We start from the raw sequence: 14,831 nt of genomic DNA on the forward strand, positions 1-14,831 counted from the left end.
GTGGCCCAGAAAGTTTAAATAATCTCATAGAAGCAACGAATTGTCCTATTTGAAACTGGAAGTCTTATGAGAAATCTAATTATATTGCCATGCCCCTGTAGGCACAGAGTCATTGATCAAATCACCATCAGCTTGACTTCATACCCCGGAGAATCCACATCCACTTCCTGAATGTCATCGTGACTCCCACAGTACCTAGCAACTGTGCACTCTTAGTTTTGGTAGCACCAGGATCAAACTTGAGTCAAGGAATTGGATCCCAGAAGCTCAAGTGTGAGACAGGGAAGTGAGAAATGTCAATTAAGGTGGGCTAAAGGCAGCTGGGGTTCAGTCCTACCAGAGATTCTCGAGGAAACCACATAGGACACAGCTCAGAATCTTCCAAATGGAGGACAGGAGGCATTGATCCACATCTCCCATCCTCCCTTGGTAGAGGGTTGTCCTCACCCAGGGTGGGCATTAACTCTGTACATAGTCAGATTTGTGCAGTTGGGACCTGAGAAGTTCCTCAGGTGAAGAAGAGAGATGTGAAAAGTTGACTTTGGAAGATATCAGTGGGCCAGAAACTGTCCTTCAAGGCTGCAGGCCATTCATGAAGGTCCATGGGATTCGGGCTGGATCTTTACCAGGGATTGCTGTAAGACTTTCTCTGACTCCATCAGCCAGATCCAATCCTGAGACCCTCCATGAAAGGCCTCAGAACACAGAATCTAGCATCACTTCCACCTGACCTGCTAATAGATTGCCTGTAAAACAGTATCTTCTTTGGTCCAAGCTCTTATTTTCTCCTCCTTGTAACATAAGATTATTAAAAATCTGCCTTATGGGATTGTTATGACCATAGAGTGAAGCAACAAAAAATTCAGTCTAACTGCTGTCAATCATTGTTATCTAGTTCAAGTAGAGACTTTGTGCAGAGACTTGCCTCAAAGGGATGTTCCTGAGGGTCAACCACATGATTCAAATGCCTCATCACTACCACAGTCAGGTGCCTGAAGCCTTCTATTTATGACATAACGGCTTTTAAATTATGTTCTGTTGTTAATCTTTTGCAAGGTATAAATAGGGAGAAGGCTCAGGCCAGCCAAAAGGCACCAAGGCCACTCCTTCCCTGGGAGTAACCCTGAGCGAGTAGAAATGTCCTTTATCACCACTAGGTGGAGCCAGTGTGACACTGCCAGAGGCATCCAAACCCTGGCCCTCTGCGTCCTCCCTTCAATTTAGTTTACTAAAGGGGTGGGGGAGGGGGCCAGGTACCTTCTCCAAATAAATAAAATATGTAAATTGTTACTTTTTAAGCATATAAATTGATTAACATAATATAAAATGAATATCCTACCATGTAAAAAAAATATTAAAGTGTATAGACCAAGTTCCCTTTGATCACAACTCTAAACCCCTGTTATCTTCCTCAAAGTAATTACAGGTGTATTTGGTGTCAATCCATCTCCATGTATCCGTCTCCGTAGAGTACATATAGAAATACAATTGAGAAAATGTATCTGTGTCGTAGCAAAATTGGCATCATGCTGTCCATATTCTTCCACTCCTGTCTCTTGACAGCCAAGCAGTAGAGGTGTCAGTCAGCACACAGGGATCCACACATCCTATGTGCAAAAGATTACATGAAGGTGGTATGTCAGGGGTAGGGGTGTGAGTGTGGGTGCGCTTATCTCGAGAGCAGGCCCTAAGGGGTGTATTATCTGTAAAACATTTTAAAACAATAGGAAGTCCTGACAGTCCCTCTGCTTTTCATCACCACATCATGTCATGTGGGGACAGTGCTAAGCCTTGCTAGTGATAATCACCTGCTGGCTCAGGCACCTCCAGGGCCCCACTCAGGACCCCTTGGCTCACCACAAAAAGGACTCTATTTTAATTACAACAACTTTCCACGATGACGGGTATTTAAAGGCTTTCCAAGGTGTCCTTGTTAGGAACATACTACAGAGATCGTCATTGCACACATCTTTTTATGCGAAAAGTAGAATTGCTGACTGGTGGCGTGTGCGGATCTTTAATTTTAAAATAGACTTGCCAACTGAGCTCCCGAGACCTCAGCAATTTACATAGCCATCGCCGCACCAGTGTGTTCTCGCATGTTGTCAACGACATCATTGTCGGTCTGTTCGGTTTTTGCCAATTTTATGTTAGAAAAAGTTCTTTTTAGTTAGTAGGTTCATAATTACTACCAAGACCAATCAGTTTTTTCCTGTGTTTGGCTATTTGCATTTTTCTTCTCTGAAGGCACGTTTATATTTTTTCACGTTATTTTATTGTACTCTTTATCTTTTTCTTATTGACTTTAGGAATTGGTTTTATTTCCTCATCATATGACAAGTTCTAGTTCTGGGATGGTTACATGTGAAAATATTCTCTCCCTTGTCACTTTTGCCTTAACGTTATTTTACCTACAAAATTTTTTTCTTAATAATAATCCATCCCATGTTTCCTTTATTATTTTTGTATGTCGTGCCTTAAGAAGACCTTAGTTCCTTGATCTTATGTCTTTCCATTCTTTTCCAAATGCTTTGTAGTTTTTTATTATTTCCGTTTAACTCTTTGGTCAATCTGTATTTTACTTTTCTTATTATGAGGAAAGAGCTAGACTTTTTGATTAAATTGATCACTTGTCACCAGATTAGTAATAGGAGTAGCAGTAGCTGTAGGAATTGAATCCAGGTGTGCTCAACCCCTGGTCCATATCCTCAACCCTTTTTATTTTTTGAGACCAGCTCTCAATAAGTTACTAAGGCTGAACTTGAACTTGCAGATCCTTCTCCCTCAGCCTCCTGAGCTTTTGAGATTACAGGCATGCACCAGAGCATGTGGCATCATCAAGTTATTATTAAATAATCCATCATTTATCTGCTGGTATAATATTGTACCTAATATTCTCATCAAGTTCTTTTTTAATTTCCTCTGCATTGATGTTATTTACCTTTTCTGTTTATAATGCTAACATTTGTTTTCTTTCTTGCTTTCATTCACATAAAACACTCCCCCACCCCTACCCCTTGACCCCTCTCTCATTCTTTTCTTGCTTGGATTTATCCATTTTATAATCTTCCCAGGAGTGTCAAAGAACCAGATTTTAGTTTTATTCTTTAATTCTAGGAAGGTGGAGGGAAGCGGGGGTGTCTCATAGTCATTAATTTCTGCTCTTATATTGATTGCTGCCTTCCTTTTGCTTTCTTATTTTCATATATCTTTCTGTATTTTCCAATATATATAAATATGTCACATACACACCCACATTTCTAAAATATCTAATGAATTTTCTCTTAATGCAGTTTTGATTGCATCCCACAGGCTTGGATATGAATGTTCCTATTGTCAAATTTTTCAAAGTAGCTTATCATTTCAATATAATTCTCCTTTTCATCAAATTAAGAGCAATTTAGAGAAATGGATAACATTTTGCTTTTGTTTTATTTTGGTTTGGGTTTTGATTTGTGTTGCTCATTTTTAACACGCATTATGAACAATGAACATGTCTTATGTGAATTCTGCTGAGAATTTGTTGCGGTTTCCCTTGTGACCCAGCAAACGGTTGATTTTTGTGAATGTTTATGTGCATTGGAAAAGACAACACTAGGTTGTGCACCATTCTGGATCTTAACAAGACAGACAGAATGTCCTGCTTCGGGACATTCATGTTCATTTTACCTTCATGTCTGCCAGTCTTCATTTCTGACTCCCCACCCTTACTGACTGTTGTCCTCACCACCTCTAAGTTTTCTTAATTCCTATCTCTTTGCACTCTGGCGAGGCACTCCTTCTGTGCCGTTTCACTTCGTGCTAGATGCTAGCAAACATTAGCAGATAAGGCCAGCTGAGAGCAGAAGTCCTTCCCCACATTCTCTACCTTTATCCGTGGCCTCAGATCTCCACACATCCCTTTGGACATGGAGCCTCTATATAACCTGTAATTATAAACTGCTAAGTCAATGCACTCTTCTAGCCTCCTAAGACCAATCCCTAGATGTCTGTAGATGGCATAAAATCTGTGGGTTAGAAGTCTTTTGCTCCAACACTCTGCAGGAGGTTTTTACTTTGCTTTCTAGCGTATCATGACGAAGAGAAGCCTGAACACAGTCTTATTTTTCCTTTGTTTATAAGATTTTTCTCTTCTAGATGTTTGTCAGATTTATCTTTTAAAAGCAAACGTATTGCCAGAATGGTAGGTACTTACTCCTCTGGTGCCTTTGTACATAACACAGTGAGCTCTTTTTTGCACGTTCAGATCTTTTTTTTTCCCCAGTAGGAGCACTTTCTTTTATCTTTCTGATGATTAATTTTTCCAGAGCACCCATCGTTTACAGGTTTGATCTCTATCCTCCTCTTCCACGCCTAACACCCTCTCTCACTGCTTTCCCACTTTGTTCTTTTCCTCGTCCTTGTAGGAAACCTTCCAAATTGTGTCCTCCTATCACTTTTACTTCGTTTGCCAATGTTAATTCTGCTGTTACTATCTTCAAATGCAGGTCTGTATCTGAAGCTGGATTTTCCATTTGTCTTCGGTCTTTCATCCTAGCGATGTCCCCTTTTCAGCTCATTCTATACTCTTTTAGTCTAAGTGATTATCCCTTCTAACTTCACGGAGACAGTATTATTTCTCTCTAAGGAGAATGCAAAACCACCATCAGACTTTGAGTCCTGGTTGCTAGAAAAATCTACCTGATGCCTCCTGGCTAACGTTTGTTTCCTTTGCTCTGGGGCATTTTTCCATGGGTTCCACCTTCAATTTTTCTGTTAGTAGTTCTTGAATGAGGAGCTGCTCTCCGCACACCATTGTTTGCCAATACCTAATATACAAAAAAATTTATCCCCACTTTGCTAACTTAAGATAGATGCTTTCTATTCTTACTGCCTGGCTCTGTGTTTTTGAACAGGTGGCTAAGAACCTAGCCACAGAACTGAATTACATAGAATGAATGATCAATGAGTAGCAAACCCTGCTGAACACTTTCTGCGTTTTCTGTGTCCTCTGCCCTTGGGGCCTACCTTTCATGACTACATCTCCCAGGAGGCCACACTGTACCATGGCTAGTTCTTCTCCCAACACCACCTACATGATTTTGAGTGGATATCGTTTCCAAGTAGCCATAAGACAGGGGGAGGCACTGAAGGAATGTGGAGTTAGAGCTTATCCTTAGATGCTTGAAAAGAACAAGTACACAAGGCTCCGATTGTACATTCTTGTTTGTTTGGTGTTGGTTTTATTTTATTTTTATGGTTAGCATTTATCTTTCATTTCTGGACCAAGCTCTGAGGCTGAGAGAATACTGGGGTGGGGTGGGGGGGACCAGGATATATTTCAACTTCTTATAAGAGGGAGAGTGGATGGTCTACAAATGCATTTTTCAGTCATTTCAATGGGCCTTGCTTGTATTTAATGAAAAATTCTTCCATCCTTTGCTGGTAATAAGCTGACTTCCATAGCTTTTTAGTATTGCGGATTTTCTTTTTTTCTTTTCTTTTTTTTTTTTTTCTGCATCATCCCACACAATTTTGGTGGAAAATTTGGAGTGGTTGTATGAGAGATGTGTGCCAGATGCCATTTTTAAATGGAAGGCTGCTGATTAATCTTCTGTTGATTGAGGCTTCAGGATTACAGGGGGCTGCTATTTTAGATCCCTCCCGTGTTTCATTTTTGGTTGTACTCATTAGCAAAACTTGTTTTCTTGGGGGTAAATTTGCCCCCATCTAGCATTCTGGATCTTAATTATTCTTTTTAAAATGTTTTAAAGAATCTTGCCAGAGTAAGAAGCTCCTAATTTTATATAACTAATAATCAGTAAATATTCCTTTATTTAATATGTGTATGCCTTGCTCCAGAAATAATCTAAAGTAGTTTACATAAAGATAAGCAGAAGAAAATAAAATTAAAGTACAATGATGGGAAAAGTAGGTCAAAGGAAAAACCAGGGTAGGGAAGATAAGATGAAGCCAGGAGTACCATGAGTTCCCAAAATGGAAACAATGACATCTTACTTGTAGGCAAAAGGTAACCAAAATTCAGCTCTGGGTTTCTAGAAGACAATAGGAGAAGGGAGACATGAGCAGTTTTCTGGGTCATGGAAGTCATAATGGGACAATAAAACTATTCCTTCAAAAATGTTGCCTTGAGAGCTGAGATCTAAAAGAAACTGATCCTGTAGATCTGTGTCAGTCAGCTTTCTGATGCTGTGACACAAAACACCTGAGATAATCAACTTGCAGGGAGGAAAAGGTTGTTTGGGCTCATAGTTTCAGAGATTTCACTCCATGGCTGCTTGGCCCCCATTGCCTTTTGGGGCCTGTGGCAAAGCAGAGCCTCATGAAAGGGAGCATGTGGTGGAGGAAGATGCTCACCTAGTGGCAACAACAAACCACAGAGAAACAGAAGGGACTAGAATCCCAATATCACCTTCAAGGGCATGCCCCCAATGACTTAACTTCCTTCCACTTGGCCCCTTCTCCTAAAGGTCCATAGTGTCTCCCCCAAAACACCACAGGCTAAGCCTTCAACATGTGAGCCTTTGGGGGACATTCAATATCCAAAGTAGGGCAAGATCCTCATGAAGACAATGCAGAATACAGCACCCTCCACTGTGAATTGCTTGTAGCAAACATATGCTTTGCAGGCTGCATCTGGTAATGTCACTCAGTGTCAATCAATGCAGCCCAGCAACCACAGTTCAGTCAAGTCAGGCTTATGAGGGGCCAAGGTGCTCCAGGTGGCTGCCCTGGGTGGCTGCAGGGTTAAATCTGGGTATATGTACAGGAGTGGTCAGCTTCCACCCAAGCCCTCTTTCATGAGTGCTGTGGATTCTTGGGTTCAAGAGAAGGCTCACTAACAAGTGTTGTAAGATCCTGCCTGTGGGCAGTGAGCTGAGCTGGGGGTGGTAAACTGTGCCAAGAGAATGTCCCTAAGCAGGGCCCTACAGTTTCATCGGTATTATATTTGAATTTCCTCCAGAGCACAGACCAAAGGATGATAGTCCACCCTACCCCTCAGTTCTCTGCCATTAATTTTCAAATTTTTGTAGGCATAGGATCTTTCCTTCCATGACATCTAAAGAGAAGACACATTATAATATGGCTGAAGGCAGAACTGCTCTAAGCCAACATTGCCCTCTCCCTAGGTCCTTTACCCCACATCCTCAACTGCCTAATCTAGTTCAAAACCCACCTCAACTGCCTAATCCAGTTCAGAAACCAACCTGGAAACAATTGAAGCAGGTGTGAGGCTCAGACACCCATCAGCACTAGAAGAATCTTAGCCATGTATTTGTCAAGTGGTCCCTCTTGAGCGTGAGACCTGCCTGGTGTGCCTCTGAGATAAACTGGCTGCAGAGGACATGTCTAGACAACCAGAAGCTTGCTGAGTAACCGCGCTTCTTACCTGTTTTTGTATCTTGGGGCCTGTTAAGAACCTGGTGAAAGGTCTTCTTCCTAGCAGCCAAAGATGTATGTAAATAAAGATGACATTTTACATCTGGGGTCAGGGAGTTTCAGGGCCCTGTGGAGACTCTCGAAACAGGGTTTTTCACCAGGAGTCTATAGGATATTAAGGTCATCCTCCAAAAAAATGATGACTTTCGTGTTGCAATAATTAAATTCTTTCAGATTTTATTTTAGACAGATATTAAGTAGCAGAGCTAAGTATTAATTAAATGTGGCTGTAAAAACCATGTTGACCCCATAAAAGAAAATGTGGAGCTCTCCATTCTTTATAGCAAAGACCCAAGAGCCCAGCTCACTCAAAATGGAGAGCAAGTCATCGGGGACCACTGAAGGGAGGGGGGGTGTTTGGGACATACCTCAGTCCCCTCCGCCCCAGATCCTGACCTCAGACCCATTATGGTGAGTATGCAAATAACTGTATCTTAAATCTGCCCTTTCATTAGGTAAACATTGACCTAAAGAATTCATGCAGGAAAATTTCCCTGATATTTTGTGTGAGATTATCATAATTGTGGGAAATAATTGTGGCCCTGTCAATAGGGCATGGTCTGATTCTGTCAGAGAGAAGAAGAGAAAGGGAAAACAGAGACGTCAGGCAGAGCCCAACAGTTCAGAGCGGGGAGATATGCCCAGATTAGAGTAAGGACTTTTCTTTTGTTTTTTGTTTTTAAATCAATTTTAAATACAAAGAACTTGACAGCATGAATCCATACCAAGGCAACTGATCTATAACAATAAAAATTAAAAATAAGTCTTTCAGATAACACTGTGATGCTAAGAATCCCCAGACCTACCCTCCCGAGCCGTCAGTCCCACTGACCAAAGTCAAGTCTTTCCATGTGACAGGCAGGCTCTTCCTTGAGGCAGTGAGAAAGATCATGTTAAATTCTGTGAGATGCCAGATGATGTCTTCCCATGTCCTCCGTGCTAATGTGATTAGTGTTTGACATATGTTTTCTGGGTGTGTCTGACTGTTGTTATCACACACATTATAATGAAAATAAATGCTTTCTTCACCAGAGTATGGAATGTGAATAACAGTAGTTTTAGGTTAATGGCAACCCCTTGAGAAAAGACTGACTTCTGCCTTCGGGTACCAGAGACAGATATTTTCTGGGCCCTCAGAGAGAGACAGGTCAATGATAGAGCCAGCCAGCCCGTTGCTGATCCTACTTCAGCACAGTTGTGCCAAGGGATTCACAAGTACAACTAGGAGCATTTGCCACAGAGACTTCCCCTAGTTCTGTTTATCCTGTAAGTTAGACCTTTTCTCCAGAGTCCACTAACATAATGTGTAGAAGCAAGGTGCAGAAACTTTGATATTTAGATCAGGTGTAGTGTCTTTCATCACCAGGACACTAGGATCTGTTCAACGAAGGTTGACATATAACTGTTGAAAGTAATCCTTTAGCTGGGCTCTCTTGCAAAAGGTGCAAGTTTTAGTCAGTTTTTTAATAACTGTTGATAAAAGACCTGACAATAAGCTTATAGGAGGAGAATTTATTTTGCTCACAGTTTCAGAGGTTCAGCCCTTGGCCAGCCAACTCCATAACTCTGAGCCTGAGTGAGGCAGAACACCATGGTGGAAGAGTATAATAGAGGAAAGCAATCAAGGTAACAGAGAGAGCTCTGCTATCAGGGACAAAATAGATACCCCAAAGGCACACCCCCCAGGGACTTACCTCCTCCAGCCACACCCTACCTGCCGATAATTAATTATAACCAGTTAATCCATCTCAGTGGATTAATCCACTGATTGGGTTATACCTCTCTTCATCTAATGATTTCAGTTCTGAAAATGCTTGCATTGTCTCACACAAAGCTTTTGGGGATACCTCATATCTAAACCATAACAGTGGAGAAAACCCATAACCTTCCCCTATCTTCCAAAGTAACCTGGCAGGTAAGAAAACAGAGCTCTGTGAAAAATGCTTGTTGGACCAGAGTTGTTTAGCCTACAAGACATAGACATCACTCCCTTACCAGGAAGATAATGAGGCTGAATAAAAAGCGTATAAATTAAAGTAAGCAGGATTTCAGGGTATGCATATTGAATCCATCTCAGAAAGACTCCTGGAAGAGCTATCTTCTCATTCCTTTAAACACTGCCTTTGTGAAACAAGAGCTTAAACCTTTTGCCTCTCGGGTCCTCTTCCTATTTTGTGGCTCTACCATTTTCCATTTAATGAGCACAGTAACCCTCATCCCAAGAAACCTGTGCATGTAATCCAAAGTTTGCAAACAATATTAGGGGTCCTCAAAGGCCCATCCACAGACCCCATGTTACCAGGAACTAATTCTTCTTATGTCCTCCTGTGATAAATAGGTCTGAGACATGGACAGATAGTGTCAGGCAGTCTTTCATCTTTGGGATTAACTATTTTATCCTTCTAAATTCATATTCCACTGTCTGTGTATCCAGAGAATAATTAGGCCAAAGCTAAAGAAAAACAAATCTGCAATAAGTTGACAGTTCAGTGTGCTAAATATGTTGAGAAGAGATCAGGGAAAGTCACGGGCGGGTGGGGGGGGGTGCATTTGTAGCCAGTTGCTGACTTCCTGGCCAACTTAGTTGCTTCTTAACACCACAGTAGCAGAAAAACTATTTGAGAGATAAAGCCCCATTGCTTAGGCTGATGGTTGAGCCTCTGCGGTCTGACCCAGGCCTGTTTCTCCATACCCCTAAGCTGCCCACCCTCCCTACTTGCCAAGTGCTCTTACACCATGGGTCTCATTGGTCTTACTGCTTTCTTATCGAGAATGCCAGTCCCCAGGATTATATCTTAAAACATTCCTCATCTTGTGAGAACAGCCCAGAGCCTATTCTTCCTATGGACTGTCCCTGCAACCCAGCTAAGGGACTTCTCTTTCTCAAGCATAATGTAGCACTCTCACAAGGACTTCATCATTGATTCTCTCTCAGAACCAGAAAGAAAGAGACATTTCCAATGGATCCTTTTTTTTTTTCAATTAATTCAGTGATTTTTAAAACTTATATTTCTTACATGTCCTTCTAATTACATTTACATAGACATCTGCCTTTAGAATTCATTTAATTGCAAACGACCAAGTAAATTCAGCGTACCACATCCTAAAGGATAAAACAATCTGTCACCCACCCAGATTCTTGCTACAAAATGCCGGTGATGAAGCCCTTCCTGTTGAGTGACTAACTAGAGGAAAACACCATAATATTTCTTTTTTTATAATTAGCAATATGGTCAATAATGTTTACTCATCCATGCTTGAGTTGGAGAATATTCACCTAGGACACTGTCATCAGTGTCAGATTTCACCTAACACAATGAATTCCACCATTGTCAGAATCTGGAGCGCTGCTTTCCTCTTGGAATTCATCTCGAGTCCTCTAATAATTGTTCTCTGTTGGTTTTCTTCTCTTGATCACAATGAAAATTTCTTAATTCTCAGCAGTGTGCAATGAAAGCTAACACGGTGAGGATGTATTTCACTATTGAATCCTCCTTCTAGGCCATTCCTTTCTCCTCCTGCTTATTATTTTCAGTCACTTTTAGCATAATTTAGAATAGCTGGTGAGTAACGATGGAAAATAATTGTGAGGAGGATGAGTAGCAAAATATTTCAAAAGATAAGAAAAATAAGAGTATCCAGATCCCCTCATGGCCTGGAGTCGTGGCTCAGTGGTAGAGCGCTCATCTAGCACATGCAAGGCCCTGGGTTCGATCCTCAGCACCACATAAAAATAAATTAAAAAATAAAATAAAGGTATTGTGTCCAACTACAACACCAAAAAATAAATTTAAAAAAAAAAAGAGCTGAAAAAGGTAAGGGCCCTGCAACCATCTGCACGTAGCTCAAGTTGCTGCAGCTCAAGCAGCAACTTAAAAAGAGAAGATCCCTCATATATCTGAGATTTATAAAATAGTCAATGAACGCATATGGCAATTGCAAAATATATTGGTTTTATTCCAATTTTTAAAGGAGTAAATTTTCTCTTTGTTCTCTGGAGGCCTTTGAAGAAAATAAAGCTATGAAAGATCAATCCTCACAATAGAACAACTCCTAGGGGAAACTCAGAAACTAAAACTGGGTCCGGAGGACCCAGATGGTGTGCCATATTATGTACACATGACTATTTCCATGCACATCTCCCCAACTGAAGGCCTGGAATAGAGACGAGCCACCATCTCCATGGCATCCTGGAGTTCCCTTGGTCTTGGAAAGACCTCATTCATGGAAGGAGTTTAGGAAATACTCACCAGGTGGATAGGTGGATCAAGAGGTAGCTCATTATTAGACCGGAACTCTAGTTATTAAGGGGAGGTCACATAATATTCCTTACACAGATGGAAGGACTTTGCTCCATCTCAACATCTCTGCCCTTTGCCTGATCCTGCCTTTTTCTCCCCTTTAGCTGGGTGACTGCTACACTTTGAATCTCAACTCGAGCATCACTTCTACTTGGAAGCTTTCCCTAATCCCTGAGCCTACCTGCTTATGGGATGTCAGATATACATATCCACGTACACACACGCACACACACACACACACACACACACACACACACACACCATTTTCTCTATACCAAACCACCATGGAAACATGAATAATTGGCAGGAAAGCTTTGGCATGTCTTCCACTAGGGGGCTGGCTGGGGCACTGGGCGGTCAGGTTTGCTCAGTGCTGATGAGAACTCAAGGAGAATGCTGTAAATGAATTAAAAAAAAAAAAAAATGGGAGGAGTCCAAACATTTTTTTCTAAGTACAGATGCTCACCTATCTGAGCCCTTTAGCAAAATGTTAAAATGTATGCATTTGAGTCAGCGGAAGGCTAACTCCCTCTGAAAAGAAAGCAGGTCAGGAAAGAGAGCTGCTGGCTGCTTTCCTGGACTCTCTGTTCCTCCCCTCAGGAGTTACTAGGGACAAAAGGCGGCACGACTTAGCAGAGGGGTCCTGATTGCATGATTCTGCTTTCTTTTAGATATCAGGGGATGTATCAGAGACCGACATCTGCAATGAGGCTCAGAATTCTCGGGCCAGCACAGACACCCAGGAGGAGAAGCTGAGAAACAGGTTGTACGAGTTAGCAATGAAAATGAGTGAAAAGGAGACTTCTTCGGGGGAGGAACAGGAGTCTGAGCCCAAGACGGAATCTGAGAACCAAAAGGAAAGTCTGTCTTCTGAAGAGAACAACCATAGTGTCCAGGAAGAGCTGAAAAAGGTAAGGGCCCTGCCACCCCCTGCATGTAGCTCAAGTTGCTGCAGCTGGAGTGTTGGGAAAAGACTCCGTATTGGTTAATGATGTCCTGGGCCTCCAAAGAGCTCTTTCTAAAATGCCAGTCGCTGTGTGCTTGGGAGAGCTCAAGAGAACCCTTGTCAATCAGGAAAATAGTACCACATGTCCATCAGAAGTCTCCCAAGACAGCTTGTCCCCTCCTTCTATCCTTCATCGGAACAGTCCCTTGTCTTTGGGTCTGTAAATTGGTACCCCTGCTCCCTCTCACTGGTTTAATTTTTTTAAATGTTGTCATTGCTCAATGTCTCCCTGAGGAATTTCGCTCATGGATTGGGATTCTATGGCCATTCCCCCATTTAAACAATGCTGAAGTTTTGTTCCATGATATAAAGGCTTTGTGTTAAAAGCGGTCATCTGGATTGTTCATCCCGGCAGTTTCCAGATCCTGGTTGACTGGTGGGTTGGTTTTTTTCAAACAAACTTTACATGGTATCCCAGGGCTTCAAACAGTTGAAAGTACTCCTTCTCTCAGGTCCCCAAATCCCCCCAACCACTTGATCTTCAGTTCCCTACTCTTCCTTCCCTTCCCCAGTTGCTTCCAAGTTCAAAGAACATGGTTGGAAAACCACAGAAGATAGAGACAAACCCTAGCAGAAAGGAATCCCAGACTCCACCTTGCTTTTCAACAAGCCGCTCAGCGCTCTGCCCACTTTGCCTAGGTTTCATGTTTACGCTCCTCTCGGCCATTTTGCAGGCAGGATAGCCCTGCCTGACCCCAATGAAGGGAAAGTAACTAACATTGTCTGATGGTCCCAAGGAAGTAACTAATATTTGCTGCATGTCTCTTTTGTGCCTGTTGCTTTGTGTCCATGAATTTGCTTATTAAATAACCCTTTGAAATAGATTCAGACAGATTTTGCAGATGAGGAAATTGAGACTGGGCTATTAAGGTACAGCCCAAGGCCCACAGCCAGTGAGTCCCAGGGCTTGAGGCTGCATCACCAACTTGGCCTCAAGCCCCACGCTCCTTCCTTTACAACCTTCGGCCTCTTCAGTAGCTCAGACAAGGTTTTGTCTGCTAACATGTAGATTGCTTTGCACTTGAGATACAGTCAGTTCAAAAGATTCTAGTTCATCTTTGGAGCGGTGGTTCTGGTAGAGAACACCTCCCGGGTCTTCTCCCTATTCTGTGTGTGTGCTATCTAAGCTAACAAATGGTTGGTGACCCATGTCTATGGCAAATGAGCTCCCTTCATCTGTTTGGCGGCTGAACTGATGCTGTGGAGGAGCTAGGTGCCTCCCAGGAATGACCATGAGTAGTCAAGAGCAGGCCCTGGGGAAAGCGGGGACTGTCACCCATAGCCAGCCCCTGAACCCTCCAACATCTGGGACTCTGCTGTCATCCATTCCCATTCCACCCCCTATGACCATCAAATCCCCATAAATTTTTCCCCCAGCATATCTTTGGGTTGCAGAGTGAAGCTTGGTCCCCAGAGTCCATTTCCCAATGGAAGTGGACCCCACCTACTGCTTCCTTAATGATAAAGGGCTCTGATCTCCTCTGTTATTTGAACTGATGCTGCATTGTAGTCACATTTGTATCCAAGAGCTGAGAGCCAGATGGTAACTGAAGAATGTCACATTATTTCTTACATTGACTCCATGTTCTGCTGGCTTTGCTGCCTGATGGTCCCAAGGATCTAAAAATTCATGCTGTACCAATGGCATGCCAGGCTGTGATGAGTCACACACTGCCACCATCGTCTGGCTGCAGGGAGTGACCTCCGAGGCACACCCATCAGCCTGTGCTATGCTCCCCTAGGCAAATGTGAGCAGGGAAAGGAGGAACCACGGTGGGGAAATCCTAGGGACTGGAATAAGCCCCCCATCACTGGCCTATGCCCTCATTGAGCAGAAAATTAGAAGAGCTGACTTTATTCGGGCTCCCAAATGTGTCAGTTTCTTCAAGTTCAAGTCTTACACCGCCCCCCCCCCCAGTTTGCCAAAAACCGATGAATATTCAACACTTATCTTCTTTTTGTTTTGTTTTTTTCATTTTAGTACCAGAGATTGAGCTCAGGGGCGCTCAACCACTGAGCCACATCCCTAGCCCTATTTTATATTTTTTTTCAAAGACAGGGTCTCACTGAGTTGCTTCGCACTT

General features: G+C 42.4%; 1 protein-coding gene across 1 annotated transcript in view; it reads left to right on the top strand.

The window, feature by feature from the left end:
* The window catches only part of Myrip (myosin VIIA and Rab interacting protein), a 320,799-nt gene that overhangs the window by 265,889 nt on the left and 40,079 nt on the right, over positions 1 to 14,831 (top strand). The window contains exon 11 of the mRNA XM_026401622.2: positions 12,413 to 12,652. Coding sequence (XP_026257407.2) covers positions 12,413 to 12,652 — 240 coding nt within the window. The remainder of the gene's footprint in view (positions 1 to 12,412; positions 12,653 to 14,831) is intronic.

This window comes from Urocitellus parryii, chromosome 3 (assembly GCF_045843805.1).
Source record: "Urocitellus parryii isolate mUroPar1 chromosome 3, mUroPar1.hap1, whole genome shotgun sequence".
In the NCBI taxonomy this organism is placed as follows: domain Eukaryota; kingdom Metazoa; phylum Chordata; class Mammalia; order Rodentia; family Sciuridae; genus Urocitellus; species Urocitellus parryii.